A 22,557-nucleotide genomic window follows, 5' to 3' on the forward strand; every position below is an offset into this window, starting at 1 on the left:
AAGAAATGGAAAAGGTCTGGGTAACGCCATCATACCAGAAAAAAGTCTACAATTAGTTTAAAAACAATTATTTATCAAGCCTGCTATTCAAAACTTGTGTCCTAGACTGATTACAAATCACGAAGCACATTTTCAGATATGCAGCTAATGTCAGAACAGAATGACCAGCTTGTTACTGAAATGGTTGAAAAGGTTGAAATTTTTCTGAATACCTTTGGCAATTCGTTCCATCACTTTACGTAGGGGCCGGCCTCTTCTGATAATCAAAAGTAGGAGTCACGTACATCCAAAAAACAAGCAAGAATCTACACCAGATAATTTTATTTAGTTTCAGGGCTCTGTGTCTTCTTCCTAAGTTTCACCTAATCTTCCTGGACTACATGAATATGAAAGCTAGGAGCATGTATACTTTCACTATTCCCACTGTTTACAGGATCACATCTCAGATCATGCTAGTCCATGTCATCTCTGTTTGTTTGAGGTAAAACCAGTAGGAGCGTAACTTGAACAATGCTAAGTCGCTGAATCCCCTCCAAGCATTGACATTCAACTAAACCAAGTGTCAACAATGAGAATAAAAATAATCATGAGACAACAATGAAAAAAGTCACGATAGATGATTACAGTAAGCAATAAAGGTTAAAGGAAATAAAAACTGCAACTTAATTGTTGGAGGCAAGCTGCAGAAGTCAAGAAGAGTGAAACGGAGCAAGTAATGCTGCATATGTTCCCTCGGGGACGGGTTATTGAGCAGGGCAGACCTATTGGCCAGGAGTTCAACAGAGCCTCTGTCACTAATCAAGAGCTTCCACAAGGTGCTGAATGTTTCAGGCTTCTGGTCACTGAGTTGGAGGCTTTTCTTAAAGTCTTACCTGGCAACCAGATGCTGCTAAAAGCATCAGACTATCATTTAGGCTTTTAAAGCCTATAAAACCAAGTCCATTTTAAGGACTTGGTACTTTGGGACATGATTAAGGGGGCATGGTGGTGTTGGGTTAATGGTTGGACTTGATGATCTTGAAGGTCCTTTCCAACCTTAATGATTCTGTGATTCTGTGATTTGTTTTTATAGGAAAACATACATGCCCAGAAGACTAGTACCTGTGTTCAAACTAAAGAACTGAGCTTAAACATAGAATCATAAGAATCTTTGGGTTGGAAGGGACCTTTAAAGGTCATCTAGTCCAACCTCCCTGCAATGAGCAGGGACATCTTCAAGTAGACCAGGTTGCTGAGGTAACTGAGCCAACTAGACCAGCCCTGTCTAACCTGACCTTGAATGTTTCCCGGGGTGGGGCATCTCTAGGCAACCTGTTCCAGTGTTTCACCATTCTCATTGTGAAAAATTTCTTCCTTATATCTAGTCTAAATCTACCCTCTTTTAGTTTAAAACATATTGTATTTGGCACCTAATAAGAAAATATTTGTCATTTTTGGAGATGAGAGGTGACCCTTACCATTTTGTCTGACTGATTCACATGATCCTAAAAACTCAATATCTGAAGTTCCTGTCAGTTGTTTCATCTTGTCATCTGTAATTGTAACAAGAAAATCCTTTGGCTCAGGTTTTTATATGTTCATTGCAGTCTCAAAGAGAGGTGAGGATTGCTGCACCTTCCCAGTGCTTTGGGTGGAAAAGAGGGGTCATTGCAGAAGGACACACACTGCAAAGCATGTGGAAATGAGACTTTATATCGACTGGCTGAGATAGGACCCAAAAGCTGCATCCTCTGCTTGTAGAAAAGGATGTCATTAACATGGCTTCTATTGACTTGTCTGAAACCTCAAAAGTGAGAACACTCCCGCACTCCCAAATTGATCTTTCAGGCTTATGTGGCTTTTCTAGAGATTTCTTCTGTACCTGATCTGCGTCATTTGCCTATGCTTTACTTCACTGCTTCAAGTAAGATTTTCATCAGTTCTTTCTACAGGCTGGAGTTCCCCTTTTGTAAGGCAATGCTAAGGGTTGGGTAGCTCAGCCATGTGGAGAAGAAATGGAACATGTATGGAAAATGACTGTAGTGGACAACTGACTGAACCCAAGGTATAGTGTTTGTTACTGCATATGACAGGTTTCTGCTGTAGAATGCTATGCAGTATCTAATTTTTTACATAATTTAAAAATCAAGGCTTTCTTATGGAGCTCATAAATCAATTCTAAGTAAACTTTCTTAGGTAGCAACATCTAAGGGGGAAGAATGTGAAACAGGATAACATGGAAGTAGCCAAATTTCTCAAATTTACTGCATGAGTTTGAGAAATACATGCAGATATATCACAGTAAAACCAGGCCAAACAGCTCCAAAGCTCTATTTTTACCTCTGGCAAAGAAATAATATGAAATCTCAATGCAGTGAGAGTGTGGGACATACATAGTTCAAATTGTCTGACCTGCATTGAGGTTAAGCGAACTCCTGAGCTCCTGCATCAGCCACTTTGCACTGATGCAAGATCCATGAGAAAAAATTTGGGTCACTAGTTGTGCTGGAGGTAAAAGAGTTATAGAGGCAAAAAAGGCTATAAAATGCACATTTTGCTAGATACCAATCACATTGTCCCAGCCACTCCCTCTCAACCTAGTATTTGGAAATTTGTAGTAAAATTTAAATGCTGTGCTTCTGAAAGAATCTACATTTCATATCAGTTTCCATCTGACCAGGCTTGCAGTTGGCCATTCTCTGGAATGGCATTAAACAAAGGCTTTTGTTTAGCAGCAGGCTGAGTGTACACAGCTGAAGAAGGTGGTTTGAACTAGCCTGACTGACCACTCTTGAAGCTCACACAATCTTTTCTGCTGACAGGGATGGAAGAACAAGGGGAAGTTTGAGGTTGCTGAAAAGCAGCTTGGCACCTTAACATTGTCAGTATCTCATCTGATTCCTCAGCATATGTCCATCCGTAGTAAAAGTCACCCACAGGTCTCATACAAACACCGAAACATTGTTTTCAGTGTGACTTTTTGGGTCAAGTATTGTGCTCAGGGGAAAGCTTCTGATGGGAACAAAAATGCTGGGGATAGGACCTCTGGGTTTTGAGCAGAACTAAAAGAGGTGAAAACCACTCACCTCACAAGATCCTTTTCTCAAAATGTCTTTTGTTCCCCCAAAAGATAGAAGCTCTTACCACGCACACTGCATGGCATTCCACCAGAACTGTCAGGGAAGAAACTACTCCTGTCCTTCAATAAAGCAAAGCTTAAATTCAACCCAAAGAAAGCAGAGAGCTCCATTCCCATATTTCTATCCTATGGACTCACCCTACAGAGAGTATCCAAAAATATTGATGGCATGACATGTGCTCATAAATGTTGTTTTATGCATCAAAGTGCCCCTTCAGGCTTGCCTGCATGCACAGTGCTACCACATGAAAAGCTGCTACCTGCCTGATGTTTTCAAATGCCAGATGGTGCATTTAGACAGCTGAGAGAGATGTCAGAGGATGGGGTCTGGTTCTCAAGGGTGTTAAGGCACTTTGCTCACATCAGCCGGGATCTAAATTCACAAAGAGCCTGTGTGTCACCTTAGAGTCCTATGCTCAATTCTTCAGCTGTTTAGAGCAACTGTCCAGCTGATTTATAAGGTTTCCCAGGTCCTCGTGTTGCTGAATTGCTCTGAAGTCTACTTTTTTGGCCTGGACTCCAGTGCCATTCTCAAGCTGAACACCCTCCTGCTAGCTGATCTGCAGAAACTCTTCCCCCATCTCAGGCCTCCTCCAAATGCGCACAAAAGGCACTCAGTAAGAGACTTATGGGGTTGTTATATGTGCTTGTGCTCCACCTGGCTAGTTATCCAGTGGCAAGGGTGGTTGTCTGTGATAGAAGTTATTTGTGAAGTCCCCTGTCTTTTTGGAGAGAAGACCTGAGTCTGTGGGTGACTTGACACAAGAGTCAGGGTAGCTGGTGGTGAAGCAGACTATGGACATGTCTACATAGGCCAATTAACCTCCAGATTTCAGCTTGTTCATGTCTTCTCCACCCAGTTTTGGGCAGAAGGATTTGGATTTGTCTGCATCTGTTGATGCATGACCAAGCAGAGACAGCTAGGACATGCCCAGAGCCATTCTTTGACCTCAGTGTATGAAACCATCTTCACAGAGAAGATGGTGGAAATGGCTGAAATTTGAGACCCAGTAGATACTGGGACCTTGTGGGGAGAGATGTTTAATTGTTTGGTAGACTGGGTTATTTTTACATGCTTCACTTCTTCAGAGCACAGCTCAAATTGCATACAACTACAACATCATAGAACACGTGAGGAAATAGAAATGGATTTCCAAGGAGAAGAGAAAGGAGGGGATTTCATATGACTAGAAATACCACAGTTCAGACTCTCATTCTGGATAGTACCTGGTATTCAGGAACCAAGACTGTTACAGGTTAGGTAAGACATGCTCCCATTACCACTTTTGTGATTTGAGCAATCAGAGACCAAAGCTCTCCGGCTTTGTTATGTTGGGTCAGGACATGGTCTTTAGGTCCATAAACACAAGCAGGCAAATTATATCAATGGAAAGGAAGACTCATCCTCTTGCTGAGGTTTTGGATGGAGAGAGAGAGAGACCCAAGACTTGTTAAAAGAAATCAACCTGGAGACCACAGTCGTGACCCTAAGCAGGAGCCATTGAGCACACACAGAGGCAGGGCTGTGCCGCAAGAAGGTAAACAGAGGTAGGAGATGGAGTGCTGACACATTGCCTGCTCAGCGTTCTGCAAAAGCTCCCAAGGTTGCAGCACAGCTCTCTGATGTAGCTGAGATGAGTCCATACCTTGCTGAAAGGGACAGTGCATTTTTTCCTGCCTGCTTCCTACTGCTTCTCTGACCCATGGTAAGCCTGATCAAACAGATAGAAGGAAGAAACATACTTTTACCCCCTAAATCTTGTCAGTTTTGAGTTGGGTCCCTATCTTTGATCTGCTTTCTGTGGGGTCAAGTTGAGCATGACTCTAAAGGTCAGCAAAGGCAGAAAAAGGTGAGTGGGTCCAAAACTATGCTGTTCAGCAGCACCTACCTGTTAGGCTGGCTTAAATGCAATGTAACTGGAGTCCCAGAGTACTGGGGTCCCATCAGTAGTTTCCCTAGAAAAAGCTGCTCCTCTCTATCAAGTTGCAGCCTCCTGCCTTTGGCTTTTATCCATGAAGGTGCCTGCACAGAGGCTGGTGCACAAGGACTGTTCAAGACAATATCAGTGACTGTTTTTGCATCCCCACAATCCCTTCAGTTACAGAGGAGACAAGGTTTGTAATGAAGGGTATTGTATTTGACTAAACCAAAGACAACTGTAATAACCCAACTCATATTGGAGCACAGGAACCCTACTGCACGTGTGAACTTGCAGAAAACTGAGCAACAAACCAAGAAATACCTGTACTGGGAGTAAAAGATTGATGAGTAAGCTCCTTGTCTGGAGGCATGTGTGCATATGCATATGTTAATGTGTGACTCAGAGGAGAAAAACCCCTGCAGAAAATATTTCTTCACACAATGTGGCTGGAAGTTCAGCATTGATAGTCCCTAGCATTGCACTTTTGTTGGTCAGGAACAAGTGGCACATTATTGTCCTGGATGCAGCAAGAGAGGTGATGTCAGTAAGCCTTTGCTGACCTTTAGGCTTTAGGTTCTGGAATCTTATCTTGGTGGAAATACCTGGTGCTAAATCACTTTACAGTTCTTTTTTTAGATCTATGCGAAAGCTGGTTAAAGACATAAAGAAGAAAGGAATTTGTTTGTGGGATGATAGGTTATATTTTTACAGCTTTCATGTAAAATGTACTTAATTTCTTTCTCTCCCACTCCTTGGGTCTTTCCTTTGGGAACTTCCTAGATGACTGCCTTTTGCAGTGCAATGAAGGACCTATGTATGATTGCTTTTGGCTGCAAGGAGAAATAACATTTAGTAAATTGTTTGAAACTACAGCAGTAAGTGCAGTGCAGATGTGATGGACTGGCCTGCCTGCAGGTCTGGATGTCTTCTGTTGCCTGAGTCATGCATCTTGATACACTGCTCACAGTTGTACCTCATCTTACAGAGCTTGCATCCCTCAGGTCAGTGCTGAGGTTCTGAGAACACAGCAGAGGTTCTTCCTTTGCAACTGTCTCCTGCTTTGAGGTGCAGGTTTCTACTGGGTGGTTCTGCTTAGAACAGGAGGTTTCAGTTGATGTACTCCACAAGTCCCTGCCGAACCAACATTTATGTGGTTCGACAGCTACCAAATCTCTGTGTGTTGACAGCTTTCAGATTTCTTTTGCATCTTTCTAGGATTACATGGAGCCTGTGAGTCTCTGTCATGGTTGCCCTTTACCACAAAGGTTCCTGTGCTGCTCAGTGCAGTAGGATTAGTTTCACTTGAGCCATCTGTGGGCAAGCCTGACACCCTACTGAACAGTGCTCTCAGGGTATACAAAGGGCTACTCTTCTCCTACCACTTCCTGTGCTATTGTGTGGTCTGTCTCACAGAAGGCACATTGCAGTTGGAGTAAAGTGTTCGTAGGAATCAAAATCTGCTTTGAGAAGCCCATTTTCATGCTAAATAAGCTAGTCTCTTCCAAGTCTATAACTGGGACTATGTCTAACACCCAGACTGACCAAGCAGCAGCTCAGTGATATGATTCAATTGGCAGATGTCTGCTCGGATTTTTATGGCTATGTGGTCCACCAGTGTGGTCTGGTAAGGATGAAGGTCAAGTCCGGTCGCTGCAGACTGTGAGGGACAGTAGCCGCAGTGTGTGACTGTCTGTTGTACCTGTTCATTAAATGAAGAAAGCATGCCAAGAAATTTCTTGTACTTTGTTACCCCTTCATAAACTCCCTGTTACTCTCTTCATTTTCACGTCCTCCAAATCTTCACATTTTTCTCCCTCCAGGAACTCCATTGCATCCACCGTTCCTCCCTAACTCTTTTTCAAAGAGTTTTTGTGTTACAGCTCTCTAGTTTCTCCCACTGTTAGGCTTTGACTACAAGGCTTCCATCACATGGGTCAAGCCACTGATACTATCTGTACCACAAGACGTCACTGATGTCAGGATGTCATTATCATTGCTTGACCTGTCCCAGACATGAGTTTTTTAGTTTATGAAATACTTTACAGCACCCGGCTCTAGATACAACAAGGAGTGGAGACTGGGACAAATAGCATTGCCAATCAGAAGATTTTATTACAAAGAGCAGTAAAATATGAGATGTTAATCTGTAGAAAAACTTTCTTTCCAAATAGAGGCAAAAGCTGCATAAACTTCTTTATGTGACTAGAATTCTGACATCTGTAAAATGATTCAGTTCAATCACTGAAAAAGGTGGAGATCAAAGTAATTTCTTCAGAATCTTCCTTCAGGATAAATGGAAAGACCAAAACAAATAAAATCTACAGAAGCAGCAGCAGCAGGATTATTCTCCTAATCTTGGATTTCTTAAGAGGAATCTGTGGTCAAGAATACACATTTCAGGAGTTTACCTTTACACAAAGCTCCCATGTATGTCATTAGTCTCCAAAAAGATGGATGGTCACAGTTAACAATTGCACAGAATCTACCTTGTTAGGAAAAGCACTTTATCTGGAGTTTCTGATCCACGCTGACCCCAAGCTCTTTTGAAGTGTGGGCCAGAAAGACTTATTCTGATCTACTGCAATTTGGGATTTGCTTATTCCTCATTCTTCTATGTGCTTTTCATTGTCCTCCCAGAAACAAACAAGTTTCTTATCCTCTTCTTCCTCTACAAATGCTTGCTGATACCTTCTGAACCATTACCTCTTCTGGCACGTATTTGATTTCACTTGGAAGATGAGGAGCAGGGTGTTTTGTATTCTGCAAGGGCATACTCATCTGGAAAGAAGAAAGGAAGATGATATTTGCACGAGAGTAAGAAATCATTCTGACCACAGTCCATGTGCACCTGTGATTAGCACATTATAAACCAGAAAACTTTTGACAGATTTTGTGGTACTCTTCCAGTTGTCAAGGCACCCACTTGCAGGGGTGCACAGTCAGAGCCCAGTGCAGTCCTCTGGCCATGTTTGTCAGAACACATCATTGCTGTGACAGCACAGGATGTGGATCAGATGGCAGAACATGCACTCCGGGGTCAATTCTCTGGATACTGCTGCTCATCTGCTAGGATGCGGTTCCCAAAGGTTGTGCCAAGCTTGAGAAAAGCATGGGGGAACCTGAGCCACAGTTTTCATAACATATATTCCACAACTGGTTAATGTCTGATGTAATTTTAGTTCCTTAAGGCCAGATCAAGAAAGATGCACAGGCACATAATTTTCTATTTAGGTGCTTGAACTCTTGGGGGTTCAGTGGGACTGTCATTTCTACTTAAGTATTAAATTCCACTAAGGAACAGTTCTTTGAGTGCAGGCTACTATGGAAATATAAGGCAAAAATATGAGATAAGCCAGATCAGTGAAGTCAGGAACACTGCTGCCTGTGAGTTACTGTTTTTAACCATCGTGTTTAAACTGTTGGAAAGAAAGTGGAACCACACTTCTTTCCGTATGTAGTTTGTAAGAAAGCAACTCCTGACGTATACCTTCTAATCTGCTCTGTGTTGACATGAAGCAAGAAATGAAAAGACAGGGGGGCAGAAACTGCATGCTTCTGCAAACCCTTTGCAGCCTAATAATCAAAAGCAGCAGAACTGCTAGCTTGTTCTCCATTTTTCTCTCCTTAGAAACAGAGGCAGCAAATGCAAAAAAGCAAAGAGAAGCTCACACAGAGAGAGCAAGGGACAATCCACTGTCTGCACCTTGTAAATGCGGAGATCAATACTGCGGTTTTACAGGTTTTGTTCCAACCTACTGAGGTCGCCTACCTGTTTCGTAGTAATCATATATATGTACTGGCACTGGTTTGATATCTGAGACAGGCAGGCTTTGCTCCACACTGAAGGAGAAGTTGATTTCCTTTTGGGAGACCTGGAAATGGCAAGACAAGAAAATGCATCAGACTTTTTCTTTTCGTTGTCTACCCCTGAGGCTAAGGTTGAACAGATGCATTTCTGGGTCAGACTGGGTGACAAAGTGCCACTCTACAGTTCTCTCCAGATTGTAAACTTGATGTCAAATCAGATAATTGTTTAAAAGCTGTTTCTAAACATGTTTTGTTGCTAAAATTGCATGCTCTTTTCTTTCTTCCTCTTCATATTTCTATTGCCAATTACTCCAACCATTCCCTGGATACTATTGCTTTTAGCACATCAATATTCATCCTCTCACTGAAAGTTGCTCTTAATTTCTTTCCTTGCCTTTTCCCCACTAAAATCACCTTCAGCACCCCTATGAATCTTCTCCCCATTTTCATCTCTTTAATCACATTGAGCTCAAGATCCACATCCTCCCCTGTGGTTCTGTTCCTCATGCCACACTCTTGCAGCCAAATGTCCCTAACTTTTCTCCTTGCTCATCTTCCTCAGCTTCAAGCTTTCTCCTGCGTGCCTGGGACTGTGCCCCTGCTCTCTTTTCCCCTTGTCCTTGTTTTTATCTTGCTGATCTCTTTATAGGAATGGAGCCATGGACAGGGGCTTTGGAGAACTTTCTGCATCACTGGCACCCTACTGGGTTAACTTTTCACATCTCAATATCTCAGCTTCTCTGTGAATTCAGAATACTCACTTGAAACTTCCTTATTAGATCTTTGGAGGCCAACTGAAAAAAATTACGGCTCAAGAGGTAGATATCATTACTATTTCTTTTTGCTTCCTCTCTCCTTCCCTTCTTGGTATTTTAAGATCCCTTGTGTTTTAATGTTAATCTTTCTCCTCTCCCATTCCCTTTATTATTAAAAATCTTCAATGTGGGCAGACTATTCTTTTCACACAGAAATCTCTCTAAAACGGAAGGGATGATACTGACTCCCTATAAAACACTCTCAAGATCAACTGATGAGAAACAGCACTTAGAGGCTGAAGAATATTACATAGACTGGGAACTTTTGCAATATGGAATGCAACTTAGCTATGTTTGTGAAATGCTATTTTATCATACAGCATTCTTCACAAAACGTAACAACAAATACATATCTCTTCACTGTAGGCTATAACTACTGTGTGTATATATTTGATGTTGAACTGAGTGAAGTACCTTTACATCTTTAAGACATGTGTATTGCTGATCTGCTATTAATAAGATTATTCTTTTATCTGTTTTAAACTTTGAATTTAATAAAATCACAAAGAAACCTCCCAAACTTACCTTCTGAAGGTAGAAGAGGATGTGGTTGTTCTTGATGTCCACACGATCCACAACAGAATTCTGGTACTGAAGCTTTAAGTAAGGTAAATGATAGCAATGTTAACATAGGAGACTTGCCAAGGAGACTTGCAAAAAACTATGCAATAGCAAAATATGTTTAAAGTGGCTGCCATGCTCCTGTTGTGCCACCCTGACATCTCGTGGCCAAAATAAGAAATGCAAGTTGAGTATTTTCATAACAGGACCAGTGAGAATCATAACACGACCAGAGAAATGATGAAAAATAGTTTTAGTAGTCAGCTTTGCAGTGTGTGACTTTTATCATTAACTTGAGTGCTCTCATTTCAATGAGAATTCACAATTACACGACCATTTCTGCAGCTCAAGCTGACTCACTTTCTAGTGCATTGTAAATTTTAAAAACCAAATTTTAAAAAGTTTTAGAAAAACATGAGCAAAATTATTTTACTATAAAAATACACAAAAATATAATATTCCAAATGTTAAAAAACAGCTATTTTTCCCCATACATATAAAGAGGAGTACATACAAAGTACATATAAGTACATAAAATATACATAAACTACATAAGAAGAGGAGTAGGATGCCAAACAGTGTAATATCTCAATGGAAAAATCTTCCAAAGAAAAGTTATGAATTTCATACAGTTCTAGTCAAAAAACAAATTCAGACCTGAAAGCTGAATGGTTATAAATTCACCTAGCTATGAGTAGACTCTACAATGAATTGCATCCTTCTTTTTATGTACTTGAAGATTAAGGCTCATGGCTTGAAGATAATGCAACTGCTGCAGAACCTAAATAGCGTTAGGAAGTGAAATGAAGTGCTTATCAATGATATCCCCAGAATTGTCTTTATTGTGACCAGATGCCTGGATAATACAGGAAGAGCAATACCCACTTTTTCTTTGTTTGTTCAAGTGTGCTGCAGAGGAAGGAATAACCATGTCAAAGGGATGACACTGCAAAATGCCCATTTGAGCTACGGGAGTATTTCTTACATAGATTCTGCTAGGCTGTGTGATTAAAAGCTCCTCTACACAAACACAAAGGAGCACAGAGGAACAAGGGCAGGTGGGGAAACCCCAGTAACCTGCGCAGAGCCACCAGAGCACCCTGATCCGGCTCCCCCAGGGCTGCCACAGGGCAGTGACCAGCCCCACTGTGGGGGAGTGAGACCCGTCAGATGAGTAACAGCAGAGTATCCCTGGATCACCTTACTGACTTAAGGGGAACGCTGCCTACAGCGGCATGGGGCTGAGTGTGGGGTGCCGAGACTCGAGAAACATGATGTTTAGTGGAAGAACCAGAAGTGACAAAGGGAACGATAAAGTCTGACTGCGAGGAGAAGGGTGAGAAAATGCAATCAAAGGGTGGGAAAATGCGATAAAAGGGGCCGGTCACACGTAAACGTGTTGGTGGTTGGTACACTTGTCTGGCCATGCCCTGCACCTGATCACTGCAGTCTCGCCTCTCTTGTTATTAAACTCTGTTCCTGATTATTGTCCTGGGTGAGAGGGTCTCTAGTCTGTGTTCATGTGTGTGTATGGAGTGCAAGCCACTGATGAGGGGACCACAGATCACAGGAACTGTGTGTCTGGGGTGCCAGCATCTTGAGAAACCAGACTTCAGGACTGTTGTGTGTGTCAGTGGGTGGTCACTACTGAATCTAAAGCTGGACTAACTGGTGAGTAAGTAAGTGGCTTGGCAGCCACCTACTGAAGCTGGCATAAGTCTGGGCCAAATATTGAAGATACCAGAGGATCTGAGTTGGCTACAGGAGGGACCAGGAGGTCTGAGCCTATTGCTGGGGAGACCATAAGTTCTTGGGGACAGATACTGGTCAGGCCATTGGGCTGGATCAACTAGCAGAGACTCATTTGTGTGTGTGGATATGTCATTCTGAGGCAACTGGAAGACCAGGGGATCCAAGCCCAGCTGCTGCAGAGACTGCACATCTAAGGCTGGTTACTGGAGGTACCCACCATGCATATGTGTGCGTGCTGGGCATTTCAGTTCCAGCCACTGGAGCGGGGCTGCAGCCTCGAGGGCGCATGTGTCCAGTGGCTGGGTAGAAAAAGGATCCAGGGGCAGCTGCTGGGCAGACTGAGTGGCTGAGGTCAGCTACCAGAGGGATCAATTTTGTGTATTTGCATGTACATATGTGCGTGTGTATACATATAGAGATTTCTATATATTCATTTATCTCTTCCACAAATGAGCTTTCAGTCTGATCAGACAGAAAGGGGAAAAGGCCATTTGTGCTATCTGTCTTTGTGTAAGTGTTGTGTTTTCTATCTCTGTTGACCTGTGGGGCCAGCCATGTATGTGTATGTGTATGTGTATGTGTATGTGTATGTGTATGTGTATGTGTATGTGTATGTGTATGTGTATGTATACGTGTGTATATGTATGATATGTGTATGTGTATGTGCGTGTATATATGTGTGTATATATGCATATATATGTGTATACATGTGTGTGTATCTGTATATGTGTATATGCTTATGTATATATGTATGCATATGTATAGTGTGCATGTCTGCCTATTGGGAATACACATTCAGCCTTGCTGTTGGCTGGACCTGGGGATATGAAGCTGCAGCAGTCTCAAATCCCAGTCCCGGTTGGGCTACTGAATTTGGCAGCTCCTAACAGGTTTGTCTTCAGCAGATGAACAGCTACAAGTCTGAGACATAGAGTACATGACACAAGACTTTGATGAATTCCCATGGGGCTCCAGTTTGCTAATCAGAGACTGGTTTTATCAACTTCCTGTGTTTTTAGGGTTTACCATTCACTTTGCTCCCATTCTTTACCTGTTTCAGGGAAGATCTTACAGGAACAAAACCTGAGAGCATCTTCACATCAATAATAGCCATATTGGAGACTTTGCGGTTTCCTGTGTAACTAAAATGAGAAAAGTTCTGTTAGTCTAGTCTGCAAATGGAAGGGAGACCAGTGAATGACATTTTTATCTCCCAATGATCCTGTTTGTCTTCCTACAGCAGCACAGCAGCAATTAACTGCTCATACTTAAATCCTTCCTGGGATGCTTCACCAAAGTGTGAATATAAGGAGGTAGGTCAATAAGAGGAAGTTACCTGGTAGAGAGGACAAGGTCAAACTTTGGTGGGAAGTTGCTTGTGCAGGATACATTGGCCGTCCGTACAGAAAGACAAAATCCTGCAGCTTTTTTTGGCAAATAGATGTTGTATCTCAGGGTGGTCTGAAAGAGATGGGAACTGTGAGACAGTCACAGACTTACAGGCTTTTGTGGCGTTGTCATGAGGTATGGAGGGGAATGAGGTATGAAGAAGCCCCTGCTTAGTTCTGAGAGGGGTGGTGCTGAGATTCCAGCTTGCTTACCTGCAGATAGACACAGCCAGTGCCATTCACTTCCACACTGTAATTCCCTGGAATAGTGGGTAAAGAAGCCTGCTGCAGTAGGAAGCGGTTCTTGTCATTCACCTGGAAAGTCTTACTGGGGGACTCCATGAAGTTGACTTTGACTGTGTTAAGACTTATTTTAGAGAAGGTGAGGTATCCATACTGGGCTAAAGCTTGGAGAGCAACAACAGTGTCCTGAAAAGAACAACATGATCCTTAATTGGATAGTTACCCAGCTGTAAGATGGTGCATGAGACTAGCACAGCTCCTATTTCCCTGATGCTTTGTCAGTGCTCACAAATGGAAGGGGACTTTGCAAAGAGCTAAGAGACAAGATACAAGTTCTGGGGCAATAGATTTGAATTATCCCAGAAAAACTGGGATAATGCTCTGTCAACAGTGACTACTGTTTACTGCTAACTTGAAACTCAGGTAAATTCCCATTTCCTAAAACTAATATATGTATGAAGCTGCCTATGAAGAGCATGATGTGCCCTGACAAGAAGACTTACGTGAGCACCATTTATCAAATGTTGTTCAAATGAATACGCAGTCAGGAAGATATGTCATACTATGGAGATCCAGCTTGCAGGCTGGACTGCTCCCAGAAACTTTCTTTTTACCACACCCAGTTGTTACCTGACTGGAGGAGAAACCGCCATATGGATTCTGTTGTTTGACAAGCCAGTGCACAATGCGAGAAATGTAAGATAAGTCTTCTGGAGTGAGTTTGGCTTTGTTGAGCAAAGCCAGGAGCACATAACTGGTCATTTCAATCTCAGCAGAGGGGGCACGGGAATAGAAGACAGGGAAATCTTCTGCTGGTGGCTTATTTTCTCTCTGCCAATGAACTGAACCACCTGAAAACAGAAATGTGGGGTGTAAAAAGTGTGGAAAAATTACTTGCTGGTCAATTCACTATAGTATCAATGTGGGAGATAGCCATACAATTCTCTCTCTGCCTTTACCCAAAAGTTTTTCAACCATCAGTATCCTGAACTGGGTAAGTTTTAGTTCCAGGATATAAAGGAAAACAGGAAGGGATGGAAAGATCATTAATAAAAGGGGTCTGTAAAAGTCAAAGAGGGGTTGAAGTGAAGGCAGTGCAGCAGAAGGATGCTTAAGGCAGTCGCAGACTGGAGCATGTGACATAGTCAAGGGAACTGGATTTGTTCAGCGTGTAGAAGAGGAGGCTAATGGGGAAACTAGGTATGATCTTCCACAACCTTGGACTGAGACTTCCAGAGATCTCTCCCCACCTACATTATTTCATAAATATAAGAAAATCAGGCCACAGCTCAATCTTTTGTGAAGCCAAGAGACAGACAGAAAAGTTCTTAGTGATAAATTCAGTAGCATAGCAGGCATGAGATGAGAAGGGAGCAGCATGAATGAAAAAACTGTACATCAGAATAGCTTAAATCACACCACAGGCTGTTCCATCAGCTGTATTGCCTGTATCATGGCCATACAGTGCTTACCATCTCTGGTAGCTGTCTTGTCCAGCTTCTCAAGGAAGAATTGGCATCTTTTCTCTTTGTCAGCTAAGCCATAAACATAGGCAAAGAGGGCCTGGTTATACAAGTTGTGGATCCCATTGCCAAATGCAGTCTCCAAACAGTTCATGCCACTCTGAACAACAGGATGCTAGTAATGCAAAATATAGGAGGGTTGTCAGGTACTTGGATTTGTGTCTCAGCTTCTCTTTAAATACTTCCATCACTGCTTAAGCTGCCATCACTTCATGCTAAAAATATACATGATCCATGGCACGTTTAAGGGCCTACAGCATGTATCCTGTAAAAAATGCCCTTCCGGTCGTGCTGCCTTCTTTCTGCATTTATTTAGAGGCAGCATGACTGGACTAACAGAGTCCAGGTTCTTCTCCTGTCTTGCAAGATGACCTTATGCAGGTGAATCCCTTTTCCCTTGATTGCATTTTATCTAAAATTTAGATAATTTTTACAGAATTATGTAAATTATATTGAGATCTCATGATGAAGCAGGCTGTCTTGGATATTACTGATCTGCTAGCTATAGCTATCAAGAGAAGTCTTCAGCACTTTTAACCTTACAGACTATCTCTGTGAGCTCTACTTCAGCTCAGATATCACCAGCACATTACTAACCATGTCCTGTCTATGCAGCTTCATTTATAGAAATGGCACCAGGTTTTGGAGCTTCTTATGAAGATATTGGGAACTAAATTCATCTTGCTGAAGAACTATTTGATTCTACACTATGTTTTTAACCTGCCGGTCTCACATATTTAAATGATGCCCCATAACAGAGTATATGAGGGACCTGAAAAACTCAGCATGCCTAGAACATATTGTCAGACTGGGAACAATTCTCACCTTCCTCATTTTACAAAGAACAAAAAAATAAACAAAAAAACAGGGTCTCAAGGATATGTAGGAAATATATTACAGACAACAGAACTCAGCTCTCATTCTCCCATGCCTAGCAAGTATTCCAACCAGCAGCTCATCGTTTCCTTCCATTATTAACAGTGACATAGGGAAATGGAAACACAGCTTGGATCTAAATGCACAGAGAGAGTTTGTAGAACTGAAGATTTAGATAGCTTGGAATTTGGACTGGGCAAATTCAGAGAAAATTACAAACTGGACTCTTGGACAGAGTGGGCAAATTCAGTCTGGATTTTGCACCTACATAGACTACTATTGTTTAACACAGCTGGGTTCCTCAGGGATTTTGCAAATTAATCCATGGGAACTGGATACTTAACTGATTTGTAACACCCATCAAATACTTACGGCAACTGCAGCATTCTGGAAACAGATTTCCTCAGCTGACCCTACGGTCAGTATTTACCACATTGTTAAAGAATACGGATGTGAGGACTATAACTTGTGCACTGTTTGGCAAATGACAGGACTAATAGAGCATAACAGTATCAAATACATACCACAGCAGAGTGTCCAGCCTCCAGCAATGCTGCCACAACATAAGCTGTGAGTGAGTATTCACCTTCTTCTCCACCCTGAAGAAAAAACAAATAAAGAACAGATCAGTACAGATGTCCTAGAAAGAAACAAAATATGAATTAATTCATAGTTCAGATACCAGTTAGATTTGAGCTCAGAAGTAAATTCTGTCTCCATGTATGCACAGGAACAAGAAAGATCAAGTTCACTCAGGATAAAGCCAAAACTATTTCATGCATTTTCTTGGCTTTTGCACATATGCAATAAAACACATTATAACCTGTGGCTGAACACATAATGCTGTGGTCAAAAATAAAACCTGAGACTTCTGACTCAGAAAGTTCTACTTGTTTCTACCTCATCATCAATAGCAGATGTAGGAATCATGTCCTGTTTGTGTATGAGAGACATGAGAGAACAGTAGTAGGAAGAGTAAAGGTGTGGTGATAAGCTTGTGTCTGGCAGAAATAATCCAAATAAATCCCAATGGCAGGGCTGGAAGTTTGGCACTAACTTGTCTCAGTTACCTTCAAAGCATTGTTGAAATGTGACCCAGCATTTTCAAAGCAGCCATCCGACTTCTGCTTGCTTGCCAGCCAGATCAAAGATTGAGACTGGACATTGTCGTCAATGTAGATGTAGCGTCTGGCTTGTACAAATGACTTGTACACAAAGGCAGTGAGCCTGCAGGTGAACCAGAAACAGAAAGCAGGTAAGGTGTGAACAAGACCAAGTAAGTTTACCAGCAGCTGAATATGCATGCAGAAAATGACGTAAAATGAACTCCATAATGTCTGAGGTAAAAGAAACAAGTGTTTTGTAAGTTTTAAATAAATAAGATAAAAAAAAAGTTTGAGTCCTGGTATTAAAAAGTGACCCGAGATTTCTCCATTACTGTGCTGAAACCATTCTTTCACAGCAGGGTAAATGATAGACACAGCTTGATGACTGATCATAGTACTTTCTAATCTTAATTAAGAGAATTATGAAATAAACTAGGTGGGAAGGGACCTCTGGAAGTTTCCAGTTCAACCACCTGCTTAAACTAGGGCCAACTTCAAAGCTTTATTAGGTTGCTCAATCTCTTGTCTGATCATGTTGTGAAAATCTTCAGGGATGGAGATATCCACACCCTCTCTGGGCATTTGTCTCAGTGTTGCAGCCTTCTCCTGGCAAAGATTTGTTTTCCCTTATACCCAGTTGGAGTTTTCCCTGTTGCAACTTCAGTAAGGACAAACTCTTGTCCTTACTCTGTGCACCTGTGACAACAGTCTGACTTACTTTGTCTTTTCTACAGTCTTCATCTTTACTTAGGTTCCCCATTAGCCTCCTCCTCTACAGGCTGAACAAACCCAGTTCCTTCAGCCTCCCCTTGAACATTATGTACTTCAGCCCCCAATCATCTTATCATCCTTTTGTTGCACGCTCTCCAGTTTATTAATCTTTCCTTTACGAGGGGATCCAAATTAATTGAGCTATGTCCATTTAGTCTATTAAAAATAAGAATCGCCTAATATTTTAATAATTTTTCAAAGCCTAAACATCCTGCACTAGGGAAATAGAAAGTGTCATCACTTACCATACACTCCCTTCCCTATCTCGTGTCCCAAAGGAGCTGTAGGATCCATCCTGGTGTTTGTATGATAGCTGTTTTTGGTACCCTGAAAACACAATAAAAAATACGTATTTTCTAATCACAGGAAAGGACTAGTTCTGCTGTTTATTCAACTGAAGCAGTAAGACTTTTGGATTTATTATTAAGTAATGTATCTCCGGTGAATAATGTCAGCCACTAAGAATTCTAGCTGCTTTTGCTGCTGGAAAGTATGACATGCTGCTTTGGCGTACTGTCATTGCCTGCTCCTATGTAATAAACATGGTGCTAGAATTCAGAGATCAGTGTTCACCATGTAGAGCTTTAGAGTTCAATGCACACAATCACAGTATTAGATGGAAAAATCTGAAAGCCTCTGACCTGTCACAGTATTAGATGGAAAAATCTGAAAGCCTCTGACCTGTGGATAAATATCCAGTACCCTTGACTCTAATCTCTTCAGTCAGCTGCCCAGTCTTATTCAGGTAATCCAGGACATAGATGTTGGGTGTGAACAAGGCCATGTTCTGTTCTCCACAGCCATAAGGCATATGGAGGAGGTTCTCCATGTTCCTCAAGGCTGTACCTAAAATGTCTCCTGAATAATGAAAGATGTAAGAAGTCAGTTCAGTTCAAACATATTTTTATTACACAGCGTTATACATTGCTTTATATTACCTTATTATGAACCCAAGGGCAATGATCAATATACAGTAATCACAGTAAAGAAAGACACAGTTTAGAAGAAAAGCTGAAATTCCCCCATTTTTTATTTTTTATTTTGATGCTGGACAGCTGGGAGAAACTGAGAATTTGAGAGAAAACTGAGCACCAATACTGTCTGGCATGGGTTTTGAGAAACAGCTATGAACACTTAAGAAGGGTTAGACTTCCCTGCCCTTTACAACCTGCTTCCCGTTTTGTGTGTACCTGTGAAAATTATGTGTGGGGTATGATGCTGATGGGCTACAGAGGCTGTATTGCACAGTATCAGCACAGCTCACACTGAGCCAGCCATGAAAAACAACTGTGTTTAGGAAACATCTGAGTTCAGAACCTCAAAAAATTTTCACTGAAGAAAACTGTCAGTCTTAATAATGGCTATAAGATTAGTAGAGTTGATTGGGACCTGAAAGTCTTATTCTATGGGAATTTACTGACTGACAAATATTTTCCGTTATGCGAAAACATAAATTTGAAACTACGCAGTTAGCAAAGTTCTGAAGTCTTCTTTCCAAGAAATCAAAATAATTTTTTTCAAAGAAGTCTGCCTTATCATAGAATCATAGAACAGTTTGGGTTGGATTTACTTTTCAGCTGAATTAACTGTTTAATTATACAGAACAGGATATGCTAATGCAGTATAATCTGAAATGTAATGTAAGTTGAAATAATTTTACTATTTTGTCCTCTTTTGATATTAGAGAATTACGAGCAATTTTTGTCCTTCACTACCATTTTGCAAAGTAGGAAACATTTTCTCTAAAATCAAGATTAAGTATTTCCTCAACTTTACATTAGTTTTGCACATGTATACACGATGGCACTTGATGCAGCACAAGAGAAATGTCATTTACTTCTGTTTTTAGTCTAAGTACTAAACTTACCAATGACAGAAAAATAAGCTCTGGATGATCCCTGCACTAGGTTTCTTGGCAGGCTGAGAGACACTGGTTCAGAAATCGTTATGCCTGATGAGAAATTGTAACAACAAGAATTGTTAAAATCATCTTTTATCCAGAAGTTTTCACTTTACAAACATTACTACAGTGACTGTTACAATCTACAGTCTGGGTAAAGAAAACGCTGCAGTGACTTGCCCAATGAGGCAATAAGTATCTCAGCAAGTCCTGAATTGTAGCCCAGCACCTTGACCATGAGACCCTCTTTCCTCCCCTGGAAGGGTCTCTGGTCTTGTAGGACAAAACCTACAAGACAGTGTAGCTGTTCCACTGACTCCCTGGAATGAATGAATGAATGAATGAATGAATGAACTTGCCTTACCTTTTGTACAGACGAGGGAGCTCTGAGTCAATTCCTTTTTAATACCTTCAGGCTGTTTGATTGCAGGGAAGTTGTAGGGAAGAGGAAGAAAAGTGCAAGAACATCACCATGAAACTGTGACAATTTAACGGTGTAAAACAGTATGTGGATGTGGCTATCCAGACCGTACCTGTACCCTTGTACCCTGTCTCCCCTAGAATATCTCTTGGTCCATGGCTCCTTCTGTCTTTTACCCAACACACTGTCCAGAGCACCTTCCTTCTTAGAAAGCAGTTATAAAATAGACATTTCCAGCCTCTGAGAGGGACTCTGTCCAACTAATCCTATGTGGCTACTGCTTTATAATGATTTATCTTATGATGCTGCTCAAGATAAATAATTTTTCTTTTATATCTGCCTTTCCCCCCTCTTCCCGCCCCCCTAGCCCCAGCATGAGGGTCACAGGTTAAAGGCACTTATAGGTAAGGTATGGAATCTCCTCCCTTCTCGCCACATCTCTAGTGACATCTGTGGGGTGTGAGGGCATGCATGCTCATAGTCCCAGGAGAGACACAGTGCAGGAGGACAGTGGATGCCACTGAACATTGTGATTTACGCTCTAATTTTCACCTGGGGAATCCTACTGTACACAGCTCCATCTGTGTCAGCTGCCTTGCCTCCTCACGCTAGCTAACTGCTTCTAGCCCACGGCTATAGGAATTGCAGTTTCCACAAAGCAGAACGTGCATGCAGATCTCCTACTGTACCTCAACAAACAGGGTTTGAATCAGGGTGTCCCTGTGAATTGTTCCCTCTTCTGGGGATGTGCTGTTTCCAGTGCCTCTGGTATTCAGTTTGGCTTCAGCAGTAATCGTGAATTTCACCTCACCTGGAAAGCCGCCCAGCAGCCCAAGAAAAGAAAGTTATCTTCAGTGTCTACAGTTACCCCTGGTTTTCATTGCCTCTTTCTTCTAGGCTGATGGACTGCTGAGAAATGTATTCTCTCTGAAGGCAGCTCAGTAGAAACCAAATTCATGAAGGCACCACGTCTGTCCACTAGTGGCAAGGAGCAGTTGCCTGGGGCCCTAGCATGAGGTGATCCTGGCCAAAAAACTGCCAGTACTCACTACCAGTTTCCACCTCTTCTTAGCCTTGTGCTGAATTTTACCTGGCCTAGGGTGGTGTTTCAATAGTTCTAGCTCTGCTGCCTCTTTCCTTCAGATGGAATTTGTTAACTGAGGGACAACCCTGAAGTGAGCAGCTGAGCAGCTTTGCAGGCATTGCTCACTTCACTCCTGTAATCATTGCAAACTGGAAATTCTAATGAGTTTTTTACTTGGAACAAAATGCATTATTATTAGAGCTACTAGGGAGAGACAGAAACTTCCTTTTTTTTTCAGCTCTGCAGTATTTTTTTCCCTGCATTTTCACTATAACTTTGCATCTTTCTCAGTGAGTTTGAAGGAAATCAGTAATACTGACTATACGGTTTTTGAAACAACGTTTTAAAGAAAGTGTCCATCTGTGGTTCATTTTGAGGAGAATCTTTGCTAATTAAAAGTTTTTTGTACATCAAATTTTGGGGCACTTACTTACACATGCAAGCTGTTATAACTGCCTTTTTTTAAAGACAATGTTGACTTGAAGGCAGTGTGCATTAACACAGCTGAAAAATTGGGGAGGAGCAATGTCCTCTTTGCCTGTTGAGAATCCAGTCCAAAAGTATTAGTAAATTTTATTCTTACTGAATACAGTTGGATAGGTGCAAAACTGTCAGCTGAAAGATTATAGGTACATGATATCCTGACAGTATTTCATATATAATGTGACATGTGAAGAATTCTTCCTAAAATGGACAGGAAATGGACTACCAAAAATCAAAAGAGATAAAACACCAGAACTATTCACTGCTCATTCAGTGCATCTAAGAGAACTTTAGTAGAGGTCCAATACTAAATTTCTGGAGCAATTAATGGAGCTGTCCAGAAATGCCTGCCTGTGGTTTATTGATGCTGCATTAAAGGGTGGGAGTGACAGAGGTAGAAGGAGCAAACAGGGGTATATCAAGGTGGTGAAAAGACAAACTTACCAAGTTTGTGGGGGCTAACAGCCCAAATATAGGTTTTTCTTTCATTGGCACACAACCTTGCTGTGTTGTCCTCTGGAGAGAGGTTTTCTGCTTCATAGTCACTGGACTTTGCCAGTATGGCACTGATCTGAAACAAAGAGAGAAGGAGCAAGATTACAAATTAAGTAGGTTGCTCCTAAAGTCAGGCTGCAGGGCAAGGGAGACTTGCTGGAGAAGCTATTTGTCATCTGAATCTGTGTGATGGTACCAGGACAGAAGGATGGGGCATTTCTCTGACGAAGTGACAAACTGGTCTCTTTTCTGCCCACTGTTAGTGTATGTTTTTGACAGAAGTGTACCAAGG

General features: G+C 41.7%; 1 protein-coding gene across 1 annotated transcript in view; it reads right to left on the reverse strand.

Annotated features, from left to right (window-relative positions):
- Nucleotides 1–7,765: 7,765 nt before the first annotated feature.
- The window catches only part of LOC104627454 (ovostatin-like), a 31,297-nt gene continuing 16,505 nt past the window's right edge, over nucleotides 7,766–22,557 (reverse strand). Inside the window, 16 exon segments of the mRNA XM_010295722.1 lie at nucleotides 7,766–7,818; nucleotides 8,810–8,912; nucleotides 10,188–10,259; nucleotides 13,027–13,117; nucleotides 13,312–13,436; nucleotides 13,577–13,792; nucleotides 14,237–14,457; nucleotides 15,079–15,244; nucleotides 16,530–16,604; nucleotides 17,076–17,232; nucleotides 18,128–18,209; nucleotides 18,564–18,740; nucleotides 19,750–19,833; nucleotides 20,147–20,198; nucleotides 20,893–21,014; nucleotides 22,215–22,341. Coding sequence (XP_010294024.1) covers nucleotides 7,766–7,818; nucleotides 8,810–8,912; nucleotides 10,188–10,259; nucleotides 13,027–13,117; nucleotides 13,312–13,436; nucleotides 13,577–13,792; nucleotides 14,237–14,457; nucleotides 15,079–15,244; nucleotides 16,530–16,604; nucleotides 17,076–17,232; nucleotides 18,128–18,209; nucleotides 18,564–18,740; nucleotides 19,750–19,833; nucleotides 20,147–20,198; nucleotides 20,893–21,014; nucleotides 22,215–22,341 — 1,923 coding nt within the window.

The sequence above is a fragment of the Phaethon lepturus genome, unplaced genomic scaffold, assembly GCF_000687285.1.
Source record: "Phaethon lepturus isolate BGI_N335 unplaced genomic scaffold, ASM68728v1 scaffold2371, whole genome shotgun sequence".
Taxonomy (NCBI): Eukaryota; Metazoa; Chordata; class Aves; order Phaethontiformes; family Phaethontidae; genus Phaethon; species Phaethon lepturus.